At 41.3% G+C, this 16,132-nt stretch overlaps 1 protein-coding gene across 1 annotated transcript in view; it reads left to right on the top strand.

Moving 5' to 3' along the window:
• The window catches only part of PKD1L3 (polycystic kidney disease 1-like 3), a 50,547-nt gene that overhangs the window by 30,888 nt on the left and 3,527 nt on the right, over positions 1–16,132 (top strand). Inside the window, 9 exon segments of the mRNA XM_006878873.1 lie at positions 818–998; positions 1,805–1,997; positions 2,075–2,309; positions 3,637–3,745; positions 6,050–6,187; positions 7,831–8,035; positions 12,209–12,342; positions 14,178–14,305; positions 15,095–15,255. Coding sequence (XP_006878935.1) covers positions 818–998; positions 1,805–1,997; positions 2,075–2,309; positions 3,637–3,745; positions 6,050–6,187; positions 7,831–8,035; positions 12,209–12,342; positions 14,178–14,305; positions 15,095–15,255 — 1,484 coding nt within the window.

Genomic DNA, 16,132 nt, shown 5'->3' with positions numbered 1-16,132 from the left:
CTCTGGTGATGTGTCGAGTTGCTGCAGGGTCACTGAGTCCTGGTGGCACGGAGAGACTCTGGTGATGTGTAGATTTGCACTGCTAATCGACAGACCCTAGCTAGTCCCCAGGGGAAGAGGGGCAGGCCCCTCCCTGAGACTCACAGCCTGGAAAACCTGCTCGAGGGTCTCGGTTAGGACTTGGTTTCCACTTGCTGGCAATGAGAGAGTGAAAGGGCCACTGCGAGTTGGAATCCACTGACAGCACCAGGTTTGTTTTTACCTTTATAGTCTCTTGGTAACACAAGTGGGTAAGAACCTGACTCCTGACCAGAATGTGTCTCTGAAGAGAGAGAGGCCTGGCGATCTGTGTCAAAGATTCTCAGCCTCGAAAACTCTATGATGAACAGTTCTACAGTAACTCACGTGAGGCCACTGTGAACTTGGACCTACTTTACAACAACTGGTTTTGATTTTTGCTACCCTTCATGTTTTGTTTCCTAATTCTTATCCTCTGAGTTGTGGTCAGCTCTGCCTCTTGTGTTTTGAGGTTTTTTTCTCTCAATTACAGAGTTTTCAGAGGTTGCAGTGTGTCTGTGTGACACAGTGCAGTATATGGAATTGTTTTCATTTTTAATATTTGATCAAACCCCCTTCTTCTTTCACTCTAAGAGTCCATGGCTAGAGGGCGGAAACAGCAGCAAGGAAATGAAGGATGTTTTATTAAGAGTATGCCCCTTCAAGTTAAAAAAATAATCTTTTTCCATCACTGCAGCAGGTCCTGGGTTAGGAAAAAAAAAAGGCAGACTAACTTTTTTCATCTTCCTTCTACATTCAGGAATTAAAGGAAATTGTGGGATTCCTGCTCAGAAGGAATAGAGATCTACTTTCAGAATGTGAACAATTGTCATGGAGTTCTTACAACATTAACAGGCTGGTGACACTTTTGTCCAAACTTATTCATTCTCAGTTAGAGATGCAAGGCTGTCATCAGCAGACAGGATCCACTTGGACAAATGGTAAAGTCCATGAGGTTTCTGACTTGTATTGCCTTCTACAACGCTTACTTTCTCACTGGTCCTTACCCTTCAGCATAACCAGCAGGTGTGATAAAACCTGCTTGTTCTCATTTCCTTAATCTTTCAGTATATATATGTATATATGTATCAGTATATAGCTTTGATCTCTGATGGCTTCTGAGATGATCTATCTAGCCTTAGAAAGCACAGTGTTATAAACAATACTATATATACTATCAAATGCTTTCTGTATCTGATCCCTCCATTCCACATGCTGTGATGGAAGCTGCTGAAACTTGTCATTCTTTTATTCTACGAACAACTAAATGTATACAATTCTTGGATTCTCAAACAGTTTTAGGACCCTCAAATACTTACGTACTATAGGTCACACATATGGAAGTTGTGTTACAAAAAGATCAGTCCATCACAGCTTAAAAATTTTCAAATTCTATGGAGCTCTGGTGGCCTAAGTGGCAAAAAGCTACACTGCAATCCCAGAGGCGCGCGGTTCGAGTCCACCAGATGCTCTGCTGGAGAAGGAGGGGCAGTGTCCTCCTCCTGTACCAGTCAGATCTGATTTGATGGTACACACACACAAAATATAAAATAAAATTTTAAAAAAATTTTCAAATTGTTATTAATTTACCAGTATTCTAGAGAAGATCATGATACTATAGGTGTTGAGTCTACTTTCCACCAGTTGTGAAATAATTTATCATTAATTAATGAATTCTTGTCTTCCTGTAGTTACAGTTTATTAAACTCTTCCCTTGTGAAAGTGTCCATTCAAAATGTCTCTTCAGTGGTTCCTGAAAGCCACCATCACTTCTGCTGTTACCTGCGGCGGGTTCTACAGAGGCTGCAGTCTCAGCTGGGCGCACTGGGTGCCACCGAGCTCCACCAGCCTTGTGATTTCCTGAGTGCAGCCAGCCAACTGCAAAAGCTCCAGGAAATCTTGGAAACACACATTCTTTCCACGGAGCAAGGACCGTCCAGGTAAGGCCTGGGTTTGCTTTCTCGTAGAGCCCTCAGTTGTTGCATCAGACATTATTCCTTCAGTCTTTGTTCTTCAGGGAGACGACCAGTTTCCCACTCCTGACCTCAGAGGAGGAGAAGCAGCCCCTCTTAAACGGCCTGCGTGGATGGTTGGCTTATCCCTGCTGGCTCCTCCTGGGTATCATTAGTCTGGCCTCAGCCTACTTCACAGCACTTTATAGCCTGGAACTGAACAAAGAGCAAGCCACCAGCTGGGTGATCTCCTTGGCACTCTCAGTGCTCCAGAACACCTTCATCAGCCAGCCGGCAAAGGTACGTACGAGGTCACACCAGCCTGCGAGGCATTAGAGCAACAGGTGGCTTCAGAAACCAAGGTCCATGGCTATCGTTCCAAGGTGCATAATGGTCTATGGGGACCTCAGGTGGCCTGGTCCGTAGGAAGCTGTGCTGCTGACTCACAGGAGCGCCTTCGGGCGGTTCAAACTCACCAGCATCTAGGGAGGAAGCTGGACAGTCTCCTCCCCGGGAATTTTACAGCATCTGGAAACTCGCTCGAGTGTCAGCTGTTCCAAGTCACCAAGAATGAGTGTGAACTTTAATGGTTTATATTCATATCCCTCTAGACTAACCCAAACTTGCCTGACCAAGATGCCTAATGGTTTTGACAATTTGTTTAAAAAGAATAGGGAGAGAAAGGGACAAAAAGAATAGAAAGAAGAGAACATGCTCTGTTGACATAGTCCAATCGGGAGTTGGGCTGTTAACCCAAAGTTTAGCATATCATTTATTGGGGGAGGGGGGAGAGAACAAATGAGAGAGAACGAACTTTGTTAAGGATGTGTGTAAAATTTTCACAGGAAAAAAACCTAGCAAGGAAAAAAGAAAGAAACCTAGCACGGATAGATAGGCTAGAAGAAGTAGCATCAAAGGATTAGGGAGAAGCACAAATAAAAAATTGACCAACTACTTACAGAGCTGTATACCAAAGAGTGATTTCTACTGTATGTAGAGTAAATGTAAATATTTAGATGGAAACAAATAACAATTTTGTGATGACACCTCTGAAAAAACATTTTAAAATAATTCACTTTTACTAGTCAAATGAGAATAGAACCTATTTTTTTGTTTTTAAACATAACAGAAATAAGCAAGTGATAATACAGTGATGCCAGAGAAAATGGACTGTTGGTACTGAAAAGGAAATTGGGTAATACAGAGTAAAATCCTTCAAATCTGTGAACCCTTTACCAGATTAGTTTCACTTCCAAGCATTTATTCTAAGAAAATCTAGAATGGCTCGTAATTATTACAAATTATTATTAAACTGCGCACTAACTCAAGTATCCAGCAGCAGAGTGTTAGCTAGTTAACATATCCTCAGACAGTCATGTTATGAAAGACCCACCACAAGACGGCTTGGCACGTCCCAACAGTGGACCCAAGCACAGCGGTGGTTTGAGGAAGGCTACGGATTGGGCAGTGCTCTGTTCTTTTGGACACAGGGTTGTTTGTTCTGTTGAACAGAGCCTCAAAGCCCAGAATTTGTGATGAGTACCCACTTTGACTCTTCCCGAACGATGCCACCTGCCTGGATCCTAGGCCTCCTGCACACTTGTTCTCCTGCGCTTTCCCTGTCTAGGTGATCATCCTCTCATTCTTCTTCTCACTGATGCTGAACAGGACGCCGTGGCTTAGGAAGCAGAGGGAACAACAGATGAAGAGGATCTTGGCCCTCGTGGCTAACTCAGGTAGCTTTAACTACTCGTGTCAAATGAGGTGAAAGCTAACAACTGTACTGGAACAGGGGAATGAACCGTAGCCATCTCCTTGGCGAGACAAATGATTTCTCCATTGAGAATCTTGTCTCTCATCAATGAGTTACCCCTCATCCTCTGCTCATCGCCATGTCACTAACACTCATCCTGCATTGCTCCCTAATTCAGCTCCTCACTCTCCTCCTCAAACCTTCAACTCCTGGCTGACCCTGGAGCTCTTTCTCACCCTCCTTTTCGGATTTCACTTGCTCACCATCTGGACCTGAGTTCCTAACGGCATTTTAAAGGTACCAGGCTCCAAACGGAATCGTTTGCTTAATTCACGCATCTCCTTCTTTGCCAGACCTTCTCATCCTGTTCTCTAAAAATTCTAGACCAAGACTATTCCTTCTCCTGCTTCTCACACTCAGCCACCACGTCTGCAGGTGCGTATCCACTGAGGAATTGTTGAATGAAAGCTACTCGCATCACACACACCCACCCCAGAAGCACAGTGCTGGCCAGAGTAAACCAGGTGCAGGGGGCTTCAAGCCACAATAGAAAAAAACCCAAACCAACAAAAACTCCATATTTTAACAATGCAAAACTGTGCCCATTCTGCTTAAAGAATATTGTTCCCTCCACTAATACATTCTTAGAAATAATAAATCCCAGGTTCACAAATATGATTACCACCTTGAACAGGTACATAAGGGACTAAGAGTAAATTATAGTGTCGTCTTAAATAATGGATACACTATAAATTATATGAGTCCCATTTCTCAAAAGATTTAAAAAAATTAAAAATGGTAATAATCTAACTTCAAACTCCCTTCATAACCTTTAGTCCTCCATGATTTTGGTGTTCCTTTGCCAAAATTACTTGTATTCTTTTCCATCTGAAGAAGGCTGACTCATACTTCAAAACACTCTCAAGTGCCACATATACATGGTTGGTGCTAGATTTTGTGTTATTTTCCAACTACTTTTCTGTTGATTTTCTTATCTAGATTCTTCAACTAGTATCTACAGTATTGGTATAATCAGAAATGCAGTCTCAGTTTATTATTTCCAAGAGTTTCTTTGTAATTTATGTATAAATTTATGGAGGCATAAATATTATTTAAGTCAGTCAGGGAATCGCAGAACACTTAATTGTACGCACACAAAATCTTTACCTAGAGCAAGATGCTGTTGTCTGAATGGAACAAGGAAACACTGGACCGTTTAAAATTGGGAAAAGTGTGTATAAAGATTGTATTCTTTCTCCATACCTATTCATTCTGTATGCTGAGCAAATAATTCATTAAACCGGACTTTATTAAGAAGAATATGGCATCGGGATCAGAGGATAATTCATTAAGAACCTGCTCTATTCAGATGATGCAACCTTGCTTGCAGAACATGACAGGTAGTTGAAGCACTTGCTGAAAAGAGCAAAGATTACAGCCTTCAATATGGATTGCATTTTAACATCAAGAAGACAAAGGTCCTCACCACTTTGCCAGTGGGCAGTATGTTGATAGATGGAGAAAGGGTTAAAACTGCTAATGACTTCATCTTGCTTGGATCCACAGTCAGCACCCTTGGTACCAGCAGTCAGGAGATAAGGAGACATACTGCACTGGGCTCCAGTGCGTCAGAAAGTGTGAGGATGGCAAAGGGTAGGAGAGGGTTCAGATACGATATTCGTGGAGTCCCTGTGGTCGTACTCGACTCAACAGCACCTAACAACAACAGCAATAGAAGGAGGCCTAATTGCGAAGTGCTTGACATGTTACTTTACCGATTGTGGCCTTGGTGACTGCCTAAAAGGGATCACAGTGGAAGATCCTGGATGGAGTACGGGAAATGGTGGAACAAAACTCAAAGACAAAAGCACAGGCCTTTTGGTCTCATAGAAACTGGTGGGACCTCCAGCATTCAGACCTTAAGTATCTATTGAACCAGCACCAAATTCCCATGCAGTTTGCAGCCTCTGAAAACCAACTGAAGAGTCAGCTATAAATTGGTTCCAATTCAAGGGCCTGTGAGTTGTTTTGTTGGGTTTTGGGTTTTTAGAATATTCTATATGCTGCTATTTTATTTCCTTTTTCTAGTGACTGATTTTATTGTATTTTACCAAAGTACCAGTGCTCAGTAGATTTAAAATTAAGATTTTAAAACAGTTCTCAATAATGGATTTTGTTTGTTCAGTGTTTATCGTAGGAACTCATGGTAGATACTCAGTGTTTTATGGGTTGACTGCTCCAAGGAATGTAACACTTCGCTGGCTTCCATTTGAATTTCTGGCAGCAGGATGCTCTGCACCATTACCTGGAACCAGAGATAAGAACAACCCCATCTACGTGGCCCCAGCGATGAACAGCCCAGTCCTGCCTCCAAGGAGGACGCTGAGAAAGAAGCAGCTCCTCAGACTGACCGGAGATATTTTGGGTATGGAGAGGAATCGGCCCGTGTGGGTACTGCAGCACACTCCACACAGGGAAAAGGGAAAGTGGGGGTGAAACAGCAACTAGAGAGAGGTGAAAAGGGTTCTTCCACAATCTTCCACCTGCTGAAATTCGCAGCTACCGGTAAACAAGTGAGTGTGTTGAGTGGAGAGACTCCTGGATTTGGAGCCTGAGCATCTAGTCTTGTGTGTCTGTCAGTCGGTCAGTTGTTCCATCCTCAGAATAGAGTCACAGTGCTGCATCGCCATACTTCACTCGAACCCCAGCTCCTGGCCGTTGAGTCGGGACCCTGCAGTGAGTCTTCCGAGGCTGTAAACTGCTGGGAAGAGAGTGCTCACCTCTCTCCTGTGGAGCGTGCGCTGGGTTTGAACCACCCGAGAGGCACAGTCTCTGGTTTTAGCAGCACATCTCGCTACAGGACGGCGGGAAAATGAAACTAGTTCTGTGAATGCAAGGTGACTAGTTCTAGCATGTTTATTTCTTGAGTTTCATAAACCAGAGGAAGAAGACAAACTGTTTTCATCATGTCTTCCCTCCTTGTGAACACAGATTGTGTGCATGTATGTTATTGTTAGGTGTCTTTGGTCTACTACAGTTCATATATATATATATATATATATATACACATACATATACATATATATGTGTATATATATGTGTGTGTGTATATATATATGTATATATGTGTGTGTGTGTGTATATATATATATATGTTGTTGTTATGTGCCGTCGAGTCGTTTCCGACTCATAGCGACCTTATGCACAACAGCCCTAAACCCTACTCTACCCTGCGCCAACCACACCGCCTCTGACACACCCATCTCGATTACCCCAGTCACTGAATCAATCCATCTCATAGAGGGTCTTCCCCTCCTGCGTTGTCCTTCAACCCTCCCAAGCATGATGTCCCTCTCCAAGGACCCGTCCCTCCTGGCAACATGTCCCAAGTATGTCAGACAAAGCCCCAGAATCCTTGCCTCCAGGGAGTAGCTTGGTTTAATCCTCTCCAAGATAAATCTGTTTGTTTTCCTGGCAGTCCATTGTACATTCAGTACCCTTCTCCAGTACCACAGCTCAAAAGCATCCACTCTCCTCCTGTCCTCCCTAGTCATTGTCCAACTCTCTGATGCATAACAAGCGATTGCAAAGACCATGACCTGTATCAGGCGCACCTTAGTCTCCAGAGAGACACTGTTGCTCCTGAGTACCTTAGAGAGGTGTGTATGTATGTATATATATATATATATATGTGTGTGTGTGTGTGTGTGTGTGTGTCAAAGACATATCTATCCCTTTATGTTTACATATACACATAAATGTCTTACTAAGAACAAACACCTACTAAACAGTATTTTCTGTGTGGGAGTTTATGTATCTTGAGTAACATTTACGTTTATTGACGGAATAATACTAGGAAGGAATATCCATTTAACTGGGACACAAGTGTTTTTACTCACTTGTTTATAATTACTAGGTAGAGCCCTATGAGATTGTCATTATTCTTACTATTATTTTTCCTTTTGATCTGCAAAAGACTACAGGCTTAGGAAAAGTGGAGGGGGCAAGTATAGACTATTACGAAGATAACCACCCAACTGTGATTTCCGCACCCTCCCCCCATGCCAGTGCAAATTCTCTTCCTGATTTTGCTGATGACTACAATCTATTCTGCAAAGAACTCTAACAGATTTTACCTCCATCAAGCCATCCAGAAGAGCTTTACTAATCGTTTCTCAGAGATCAAGCTTCTTAAAGATTTCTACTCCTGGGCCAATAACATCCTCCTTCCTAACCTGTATGGAGGTTACAGAGGTAAGAACACAGTCCTGGGGTCTAGTCTATGCAAATACAGAATACATGATACCCCAACATACCCCTACCCTTACACATTAGAGCATTGGGAAATGTCTTCCATAGGACCATATCTTTGTGGGCACCCTACTCTTCCCCCTGGACCTCATCCAAACGGTTGATGTCTGTTCACACAGAGTAGTCAAGCACAAAGGATCTGATACCCATTGGTGTGTAACTCAGAGGTTATTTGATAAATCAAATGAGAATCTACTCGTTATATGAAGGAAAGTGCCTGGAATGGTCCCTGGGACTATTAACTCCTTATTAATGGACTATGGGAAGCTGAGAAGGTTGTTGGATTAAAGCAGAACTAGAAATAGGATGAAAACAGAAAGGCTAACATGAGATTTTTGACCTGATGTGCAGTCTTCCGCAAGCATCTCAGCACACCTGTGTAACTTCTTGCCTGACTATCTAGTTCAGTTCCACAAACATGCATTCAAACATGCATAAAGAGAACTATGTTTGGAGCTGATGATAAAAAAAAAACATGAATAGAATATGGTTTTTACCCTCACAGAACCACCCCATCAAAAGAAGTTAGGGTATCCATTGTTTAGACAGTGTTGGAGAAACAGTAGAAAAATTTCTAAAGTGTTTCTTGTTCAGTGATTTTCACCAGCTGCCAAAACTCTGTCATTATATAACTTTAAGTCTTTTAAGTAAACAATGATAAAGACATTTTTACTTTCATATATTTCAGGACTGGTGGCTTCCTTAAGCAATTTGAGTCATCTCCTAGGCTCTCTCAGCAAACTTTTAATCTCTTTCTAAAGGTAGATTTGGCTTGATTAGGAATTTTTGCAGAAATCATCAGCTCACTGCAGATTAATTATTAGAAAGTGATGCTATCAAGCCAAAAGTGGGTGATTTTAATCTGCGGCCCTCAGGCCTGGTTTAAATTGTTGTTAGTCAAACATTCTTCTAAGTGGTATAGCACTGGTCTGTCCATTTGCTGTTCAGAGGTAACTCAGGGTTTCTGTGATGCTGAACACTGCGATACTGATGTGTCAAATGCGATAATGGCTACCCGTGGTGGACAGTGTTTGCTGGAGCTCCCCAGTTAAAACAAGCTTTGAAGCAGGAGTGGCATTTCGTCAGAAATAGCTTGCCTCCAGAAACCCTGTGAACTTGGAGAAACAATGAAAGTTATACAAATGTTCAGGTCTTTCGTTCCTAGGGTCACTATGAGTCGTCTGTGACTTGATGGCACCTCACAACAGCAGCAACAACAAGTTCCATTTCAGAGGACAACCAAGTAACGTTCCCATTTGCAAGGTGTTGGGAGCCTGCCCGTATCCCCAGTAGCCTAGTGAATATTTCAAACAACGCTTTCATTTCAATATTTTCAATCAATTTAAAAAAGTAACCTCAAATTCATTGTCATTAGATAGGAATCAGGTTTTCAAAGGCTGTAAATCACATGGAAGGAGAGTTCCCTTCTTTCTCCTGAGAAAAGCTGGAGGATTTGAACTGCCTTTGGGTTGGCAGTGCATCTTTTTACCCCCTAGACCACCAGAGCTCCCTCAATCAGTATACGTGGTTCTGAAATAATGAAAGACTTCTCAGCTGCATTCATGAGAGAAACACAGCTTCTGAGTTTAAGTTCCATGTTACCCCTCTCATTCATATGGGCAACATTTGTTTCTACTCTTGTCCTTTCATTCCAGCCTGCCCATTACTAAGAAACAAAACCCACAAATCTGTGTTATCCTTTGTTATGTATCCCTGTGTGTTCTTATAATACTTAAATTCTCACATCCTTTCCAGAGCACAAATGGACCCATACAGTCCAGCCCTCAGATCCGTCTATTATTTCACCTTCTATCTCCCTTTTCTCAAGCTACATAAGCATGAATTTTTCTTAACTACACCAAGCTTGACTCAAGGCCTTTTAACTTGCTGTTTCCCTGGTGGACAGTCAATGTAATTTGTGTGCTCTGACCGTTTAGTAGGGTCTCATGACATTTCTTTCTAGCAGCTTTTTCCGGTCATGATTCCTAAATTAACAGCGGCGATACCTTTCCATCAAACTTATCTCCTTATGTCTTTTTCTTCAAAATAGTTATCATTACCTGAATAACTTTTGTTAATCTCTGTCACTCCCTCTTCTCTACTGTAATCTCACGGACACTGACTCTCTATCATCTGCTAATGCAGTGCATTCCTAAGTACTGGTGGCCTAGTGGTAAGGAGCTACACTGTCAACCCAAAGACACGTGGTTCAAATCCACCATCTACTCTGCAGGAGAAAGATGGGCAGTCTCTTCCAATTCAATTTATACCTTCTAAAAACCTGCTGGAGGGTCAGCTATGAGTCACTTCTAAACCAGTGGCACATAACAACACTGCATTTGTAGCACCTAGACCAGGACTTGATGTTTGTGACGGAAAATCACTGGATGTAATGATTGAGAGACGATGAATGATTATCAGTTCATTTTCTTTGTTCATCTCTCTGGGCTACTGAGTTTTGTTTGTGGACACTTTCTAATACAACTAAAAGCTTACATAGTTGTTGATAATAGACTTAAATATATAGATGTAGACTAAGAGTTGTTAAAGATTCATTTAAATTTGGGAAATCAATTCCTTTAGATGTTGCTTTCCATGTGGGGCATCGTGTGTGTTTGTCCATTTGTTATTTTATATGTAATATTTAAAATTCATATGGTCTTGCATGTCTCTTATGAGGTTGCTCTATTATGTAGTTATTGTAAAATATTTCTTTTATCTATGTAAGTTTTGTTTGTCCACATTGTTACTATTAATTTATGTTTATTTAGTCCCTAACCACCTTCCTGAATTCTTTTTGTAAGAAACAGCTTTCAAGCTGATTTTCTTGATTTATCCAAGTTTACACAGTGAAACCTGTGAAAAAGTCCAGGACTTGCACGTTTTCTGCCTTTGAATGTGCAATCACCACATTTCTGTCACTTTTTCTTGGATGGAAAATATTTAAATTTTCCTCCTCTGACAGGTTTCTGCCTTACATAAATTCTGGGTTTCAAAGGTTTCAGTTATTACAAATATAATAGTTTTACTTGCTTTGTTCAATGTGTATATACCTCATTTCTTTTTCCTTTTTTCTCTTATGTGCAGTTTTTTTTAGATTTTAATGAAAAATTATAAAGAACTTGGATTTCCATTCATTCATTGCTGCACATTTTCCTCCCTGCCCCCTCCTTCCCCCCCGTTTGCTTTTTTTCTTTGGGAATAAAGTTCTTTCATTGTTATACATCACCCACCCCCCCACCCTCCAACCACTTTACTATGCAGCTCTTATTCTGGACTCTTGTCATGCCAATAATACTTGATCATATAGTGGATTCTGAAATTAATGTTCTTGAACAAAATTTGTGTGCATGATTGTATGAAAATTTACCTCGTAAACTTGAAATCAAATCACAGTTTAAAAGAAGAGCTGTGTGGCTTTGTCTTGTTACTGACTTGATGAGGTCCGTTTGTCACAGTTCCCGGTGCTGTCCCCCTAGGATTTATTACTGATGGAAACGCCTTTCTTCTGGGCAATGTTCTGCTTCGTCAGATTCGGATTCCTGGTGCTGTACTCTTCCCAAGCAGAGTATCTCTCCAAGAACAAATGAAGTCATCTTACCAAGATCAGGAAGATACGGAAAATTATGGGGCTAACTGGGGGGCCGCTGATACGAACATCACACAGGCGGACAGCATTTGGCATTATCAGAAACAGGAGATCTTGGGTGGCTTTCCCATCCAAGGAGAATTTGCCACCTACTCAGGGGGAGGCTATGCTGTGAGACTGGGCAGAAACGCCAGTACTGCAGTCAGGTAAGGGTCCTGCACGAGAGGATTGGCTGGTGGGATTCTAATCTTAAGACAGGAGTAATTGAGAACCCCTCTGAGTAGTTTCTACAGCTAGTGCAGTTACTCAGAGGCACTTCATTACACTGTGATAGACTGCCCATCCTTCTCAGCAGAGCATGGTGGCTAAGAACCACATGCCTTTGGAATACCACTAGGCCACCGATCATATTTTCTAGGAAAATTAGCTTGGTAATGAATCTTCTTTACTTGGTATGTGACAGTGATACTGAAAATACCAGAGCATTATCCTCCTCTGTGGAGCTCTTGGAAGGAGATGACCTAGTCTCTCCTCTCTTTTTTCCAGAGTCTTACAACATCTTAAACAGAGCAACTGGCTGGACCAACACACCAAAAGCCTCTTTGTAGAATTTGTGGTCTTCAATGCTAACGTGAACCTGTTCTGTGTTGTAATCCTCATTTTGGAGTCCAGCAGAATGGGTACGTAGGCCTCTTTCTTCTGCCTCCATCCTGTGGCTATCTCAGGAGAAAGCTCAATTTCTTTCCCTTCTATCATTAAAATGTATCATTTAAATGAAAAGTTATACATAAATTTCATAGTAATGGTCAGTATTTCATCAAAACTTTAGACAAAACCTGGCATTCTTATTTGTTTGGAAGCTCTGGTGGGTAGGGAGTTGTACTCCTCTCTGATCATTTGAAGCCACCAGCTGCTCATGGGAGAAGGGTAGACAGTCTCCCCAGTGCGATTCACAGCCTCTGAGAGCCCACCAGAAGGTCAGCTGCCGTCGGATTGGCAGCCCTACTCCTTGCCCCTGGGCCACCAGAGATCCCGTCTTACACACTCTGTTGTTCCTGTGTGCCATGGAGTCGGAACTGACTCACAGCTGAACTTCGGCAGGTCTTCAGAGTCGTTAATCACACAGAAGGAGACTGCCCATCCTTCCCCCATGGATTTGAACTGCAGCCTTTAGTGTAACTCAATGTTGCTACATGACAAAAAGTTACAAGGGGGTTGTAAACTACAATTCTTAACAACGTAATCTGTATTTCATAACCATCTTGAACATGTTGACTAAGACATTCTTCTTGGATCAAGCTTCTAAAACGTACCACCAAACAACTTTTCATAAACAATTTCACATACAGACTAAAACCTTGACCCTGACTCCTAGTGGGATACAAGCAATCAAGCTGTTTCCAGAACAAAAGCAGCAGAGATTTTAGACCAAGCCACAGTTTCATTCAGAATGGAGCTTTGTTTCAATCTGGGATAGCCATTTTAATCATGCCACAGGCCTCAGTTTGGGAGTTTGCTTGTACATTCTCCCCTTTTGATCAAACCACAATAGAAAGTACAGATCACCCACAGAGGAGTAAACTCTTAGCTCTTTCACTGCCTCATTCTTGAGCAAACTCTACAAATTAGAAGTTCCTTTTGTTTCTACCCATATACAGAGTGCGTCTGAGGTTTAATATTTTTGTGCTTTATGCAAAGTTTATATTCACAAGACCATTTATGATTTTATAACCTTCAACAGTTTCATTGTCCTTCCGGACAAAATCTGAAGAGCTGTTTAGCTGTCTCAAATACTTGAATATTAATGGTATTATTTTTACTCAAGGAATAATATTAGTGCCTTGAATTTGTAAATTATATTTGAAAGGGCTGAAAGCATTTTCACTAAACTCACACATTTCTGAAACACATCTTTTAAATAACCTAAGCGAAATTATCACCCTTATATTTAATCTCACAGCTCTGGTGGCCTAATGAGTAAGAATTTTGGTTCCAACTCAAAGGCAGGAGGTTTGGAAGAAAGATGAGTAATCTCTTCCCATGTGATTTAAGCCTTTGCAAATCTGCTGGAGGGTCAGCTATGAATTGGTTCCAACCAAGTGGAGACGAGAATTAAGTTTCCCCCTCGTCTCCCATGGCAGTCATCATTTCCTTCTCAGACATCAAGTTTCATCAGTACAACTCAATGATTTATTTCTCTCTGCAGCCTTTCTCCCATTCTCATTTAATTTTTAACTACTGGAAAAGAAAGTCATTAACCCTGCCTATTACGTGGGACCAACAGTGTATCCTCTCCCTGGACTGACTGGTTAAATCAGTGTATTTCTCCAACAGTTTTACTTACCTTTAACTTCTATGATATACAAGACCATTTCAGAGGAAATTCCTACATGGAATAGCGAGACTTGGAAAATTTGAAGTTGAGGATGTAAAAACAGCTGAGATGATGTCAGAGAGTTTGAAGGGAAGAAGCCCAACCTTTTCGACTCTTGATTCCAGGTGTTGTCATTCTCAGGTGCTTTCTTCACCTCTGTGAAGCTGGACAGCTTAACTGCCCTTTAGATATCGAGGAACAGCTTTGCCTGGTCAATTACCTCACAAGTCTTCTATTACCTACTAGTCTGTTACTACACTTTTGTCCAGGTAAACCGAAAATGTTACCTATAAGAAATCATAAAGGTTATCAAATTTGCTTTGAGGAGCTTCTACTCAAATTGTAGCTCATTTTGGTCCTTTCTAGAAGCCTAAATTCAGTTAAGTGCTGACAAGCTTTCCACCTAGTCATTTTTTCAGTTTTCGAGTCCACAAAAATATTCTTTTATGTACAATTTTGCTATATAAGGTAATGTCAAGATTAAAAGTATGATAAACAGCAAATATTTAAAAATATGATTATTTGGGGGAGCTCTGGTAGCCTGGTGGGAAAAAGCTGCGCTGCAATCCCGAAGGTGTGTAGTTCGAATCCACCAGATTCTCTGCTGTAGGAGGGGCAGTCTCCTCCTGTGCCAGTCAGATTGTGATTCGACGGTACACAATTACAACAAGTGTGATTACTCGCAAAAAAAATGCATCTTAAGTAATTTTTTTATTCTCAGACTTGATTATTAATTTAGAAATGAAACTAGGACTGTTAACGCCTCGTTAGGGAGAGTCCTCACTAATCCTCCCATCAAGAGGTAGTGACTTGTGGGCAGTTCTCTGTCCTGTAGACTATGAGCCCGAAGTGACTTGATGACACTGCATGGGGATTCTTAGTAATTCACGACCTTTATAATGGCTGTTTAGAGTTCTCTCAATGCCCTCCTTTGCATTTCTCTGATGACTAGCATCATTTCATGTGACAGTTATTAGTGTTTTATTAGAACTCTCTTTGGCCTGTTTTCTTCAGCTGGCCTTATTGTGTTGTGTATCTAATACCGTTTTAAAATGTAGGGCTGTCGGCTGAAAAGTCAGAGGTGGAAGTTCTTCTCTAGGAAAAGAAACATTCTGGACACAGGCATAATCCTCCTGAGTGTCAGCATCTTGGGACTTGACATGAAGCGCATTTCTCTGCACAAGAAGAACTTGGCACGATACCGCCACGACCGGGACGGGTAAGAGGGACCGGGGGAGCAGGCTGTTTCTACCTGATGTACAGTCTCCTGATGACATTCAAGTATTCTTTCAGCTGCACCTCCACTGTCCTCCCAGATCTGTATTTCTTACAATAGTAGGGTGAAGTACAGAAAGTTGGGCCTACAGAGGAGCAAACAGCTAACTACAGATATTTTCTACTATTAATCAAGTTGGGTTTATTTTTAAAAATATGAGATAACTATTTAACAGAGGTGACATTTTAATGCACAGAATATTTAATAATCTCACTTTATAAACAAGACCAAGTTTCAACATTATTGAATATTTAAAGCTAAAAGCAATACAATAAATTTGTGTTAAACTTTTATTAATCAAGTTTTGGACACGGTTTGTTGCCTTTGTAATGCTTAGGAACCTGTCAAGGATACCAAGGGCCAGGAATTAGACATCATTCTGTACTTTGGCCAAAGCATAAAACCTAAGACATGACAAATTGTTATTCTTTTTTTTTTCATTTTTTTAAAAATTTTATTATTTTTTTGTGTGTACCGTCAAATCAGATCTGACTGGTACAGGAGGAGATTGTTCCTCCCTCTCCAGCAGAGCATCTGGTGGATTGGAACCATGCGCCTATTGGATTGCAGTGCAGCTTCTTGCCACTAGGCCACCAGAGCTGGCCAGACACATTGTTATTCTTTAATGAAACCCCAACACTTAGTCCCGTACATTAAATCCAATGAGGATTGCTCTCTGGGTAAAGATAGCTGTTTGGTTCAGCTCACCCACACTAAGCGATCTCTGGTGCCCTCGGGGACATCTTCTCTGGTCTTTCTTGGAGGAGGACTATTTTTTTTTTCTCTATAATTATATTTTATTAATTTTCATAAACATTTA

The sequence above is a fragment of the Elephantulus edwardii genome, unplaced genomic scaffold (assembly GCF_000299155.1).
Source record: "Elephantulus edwardii isolate Elephantulus edwardi_28Jun2011 unplaced genomic scaffold, EleEdw1.0 scaffold00001, whole genome shotgun sequence".
Lineage (NCBI taxonomy): Eukaryota > Metazoa > Chordata > Mammalia > Macroscelidea > Macroscelididae > Elephantulus > Elephantulus edwardii.
The sequence above is the reverse complement of the archived record's forward strand: the minus strand, read 5'-3'. Positions and strand labels throughout refer to the sequence as shown.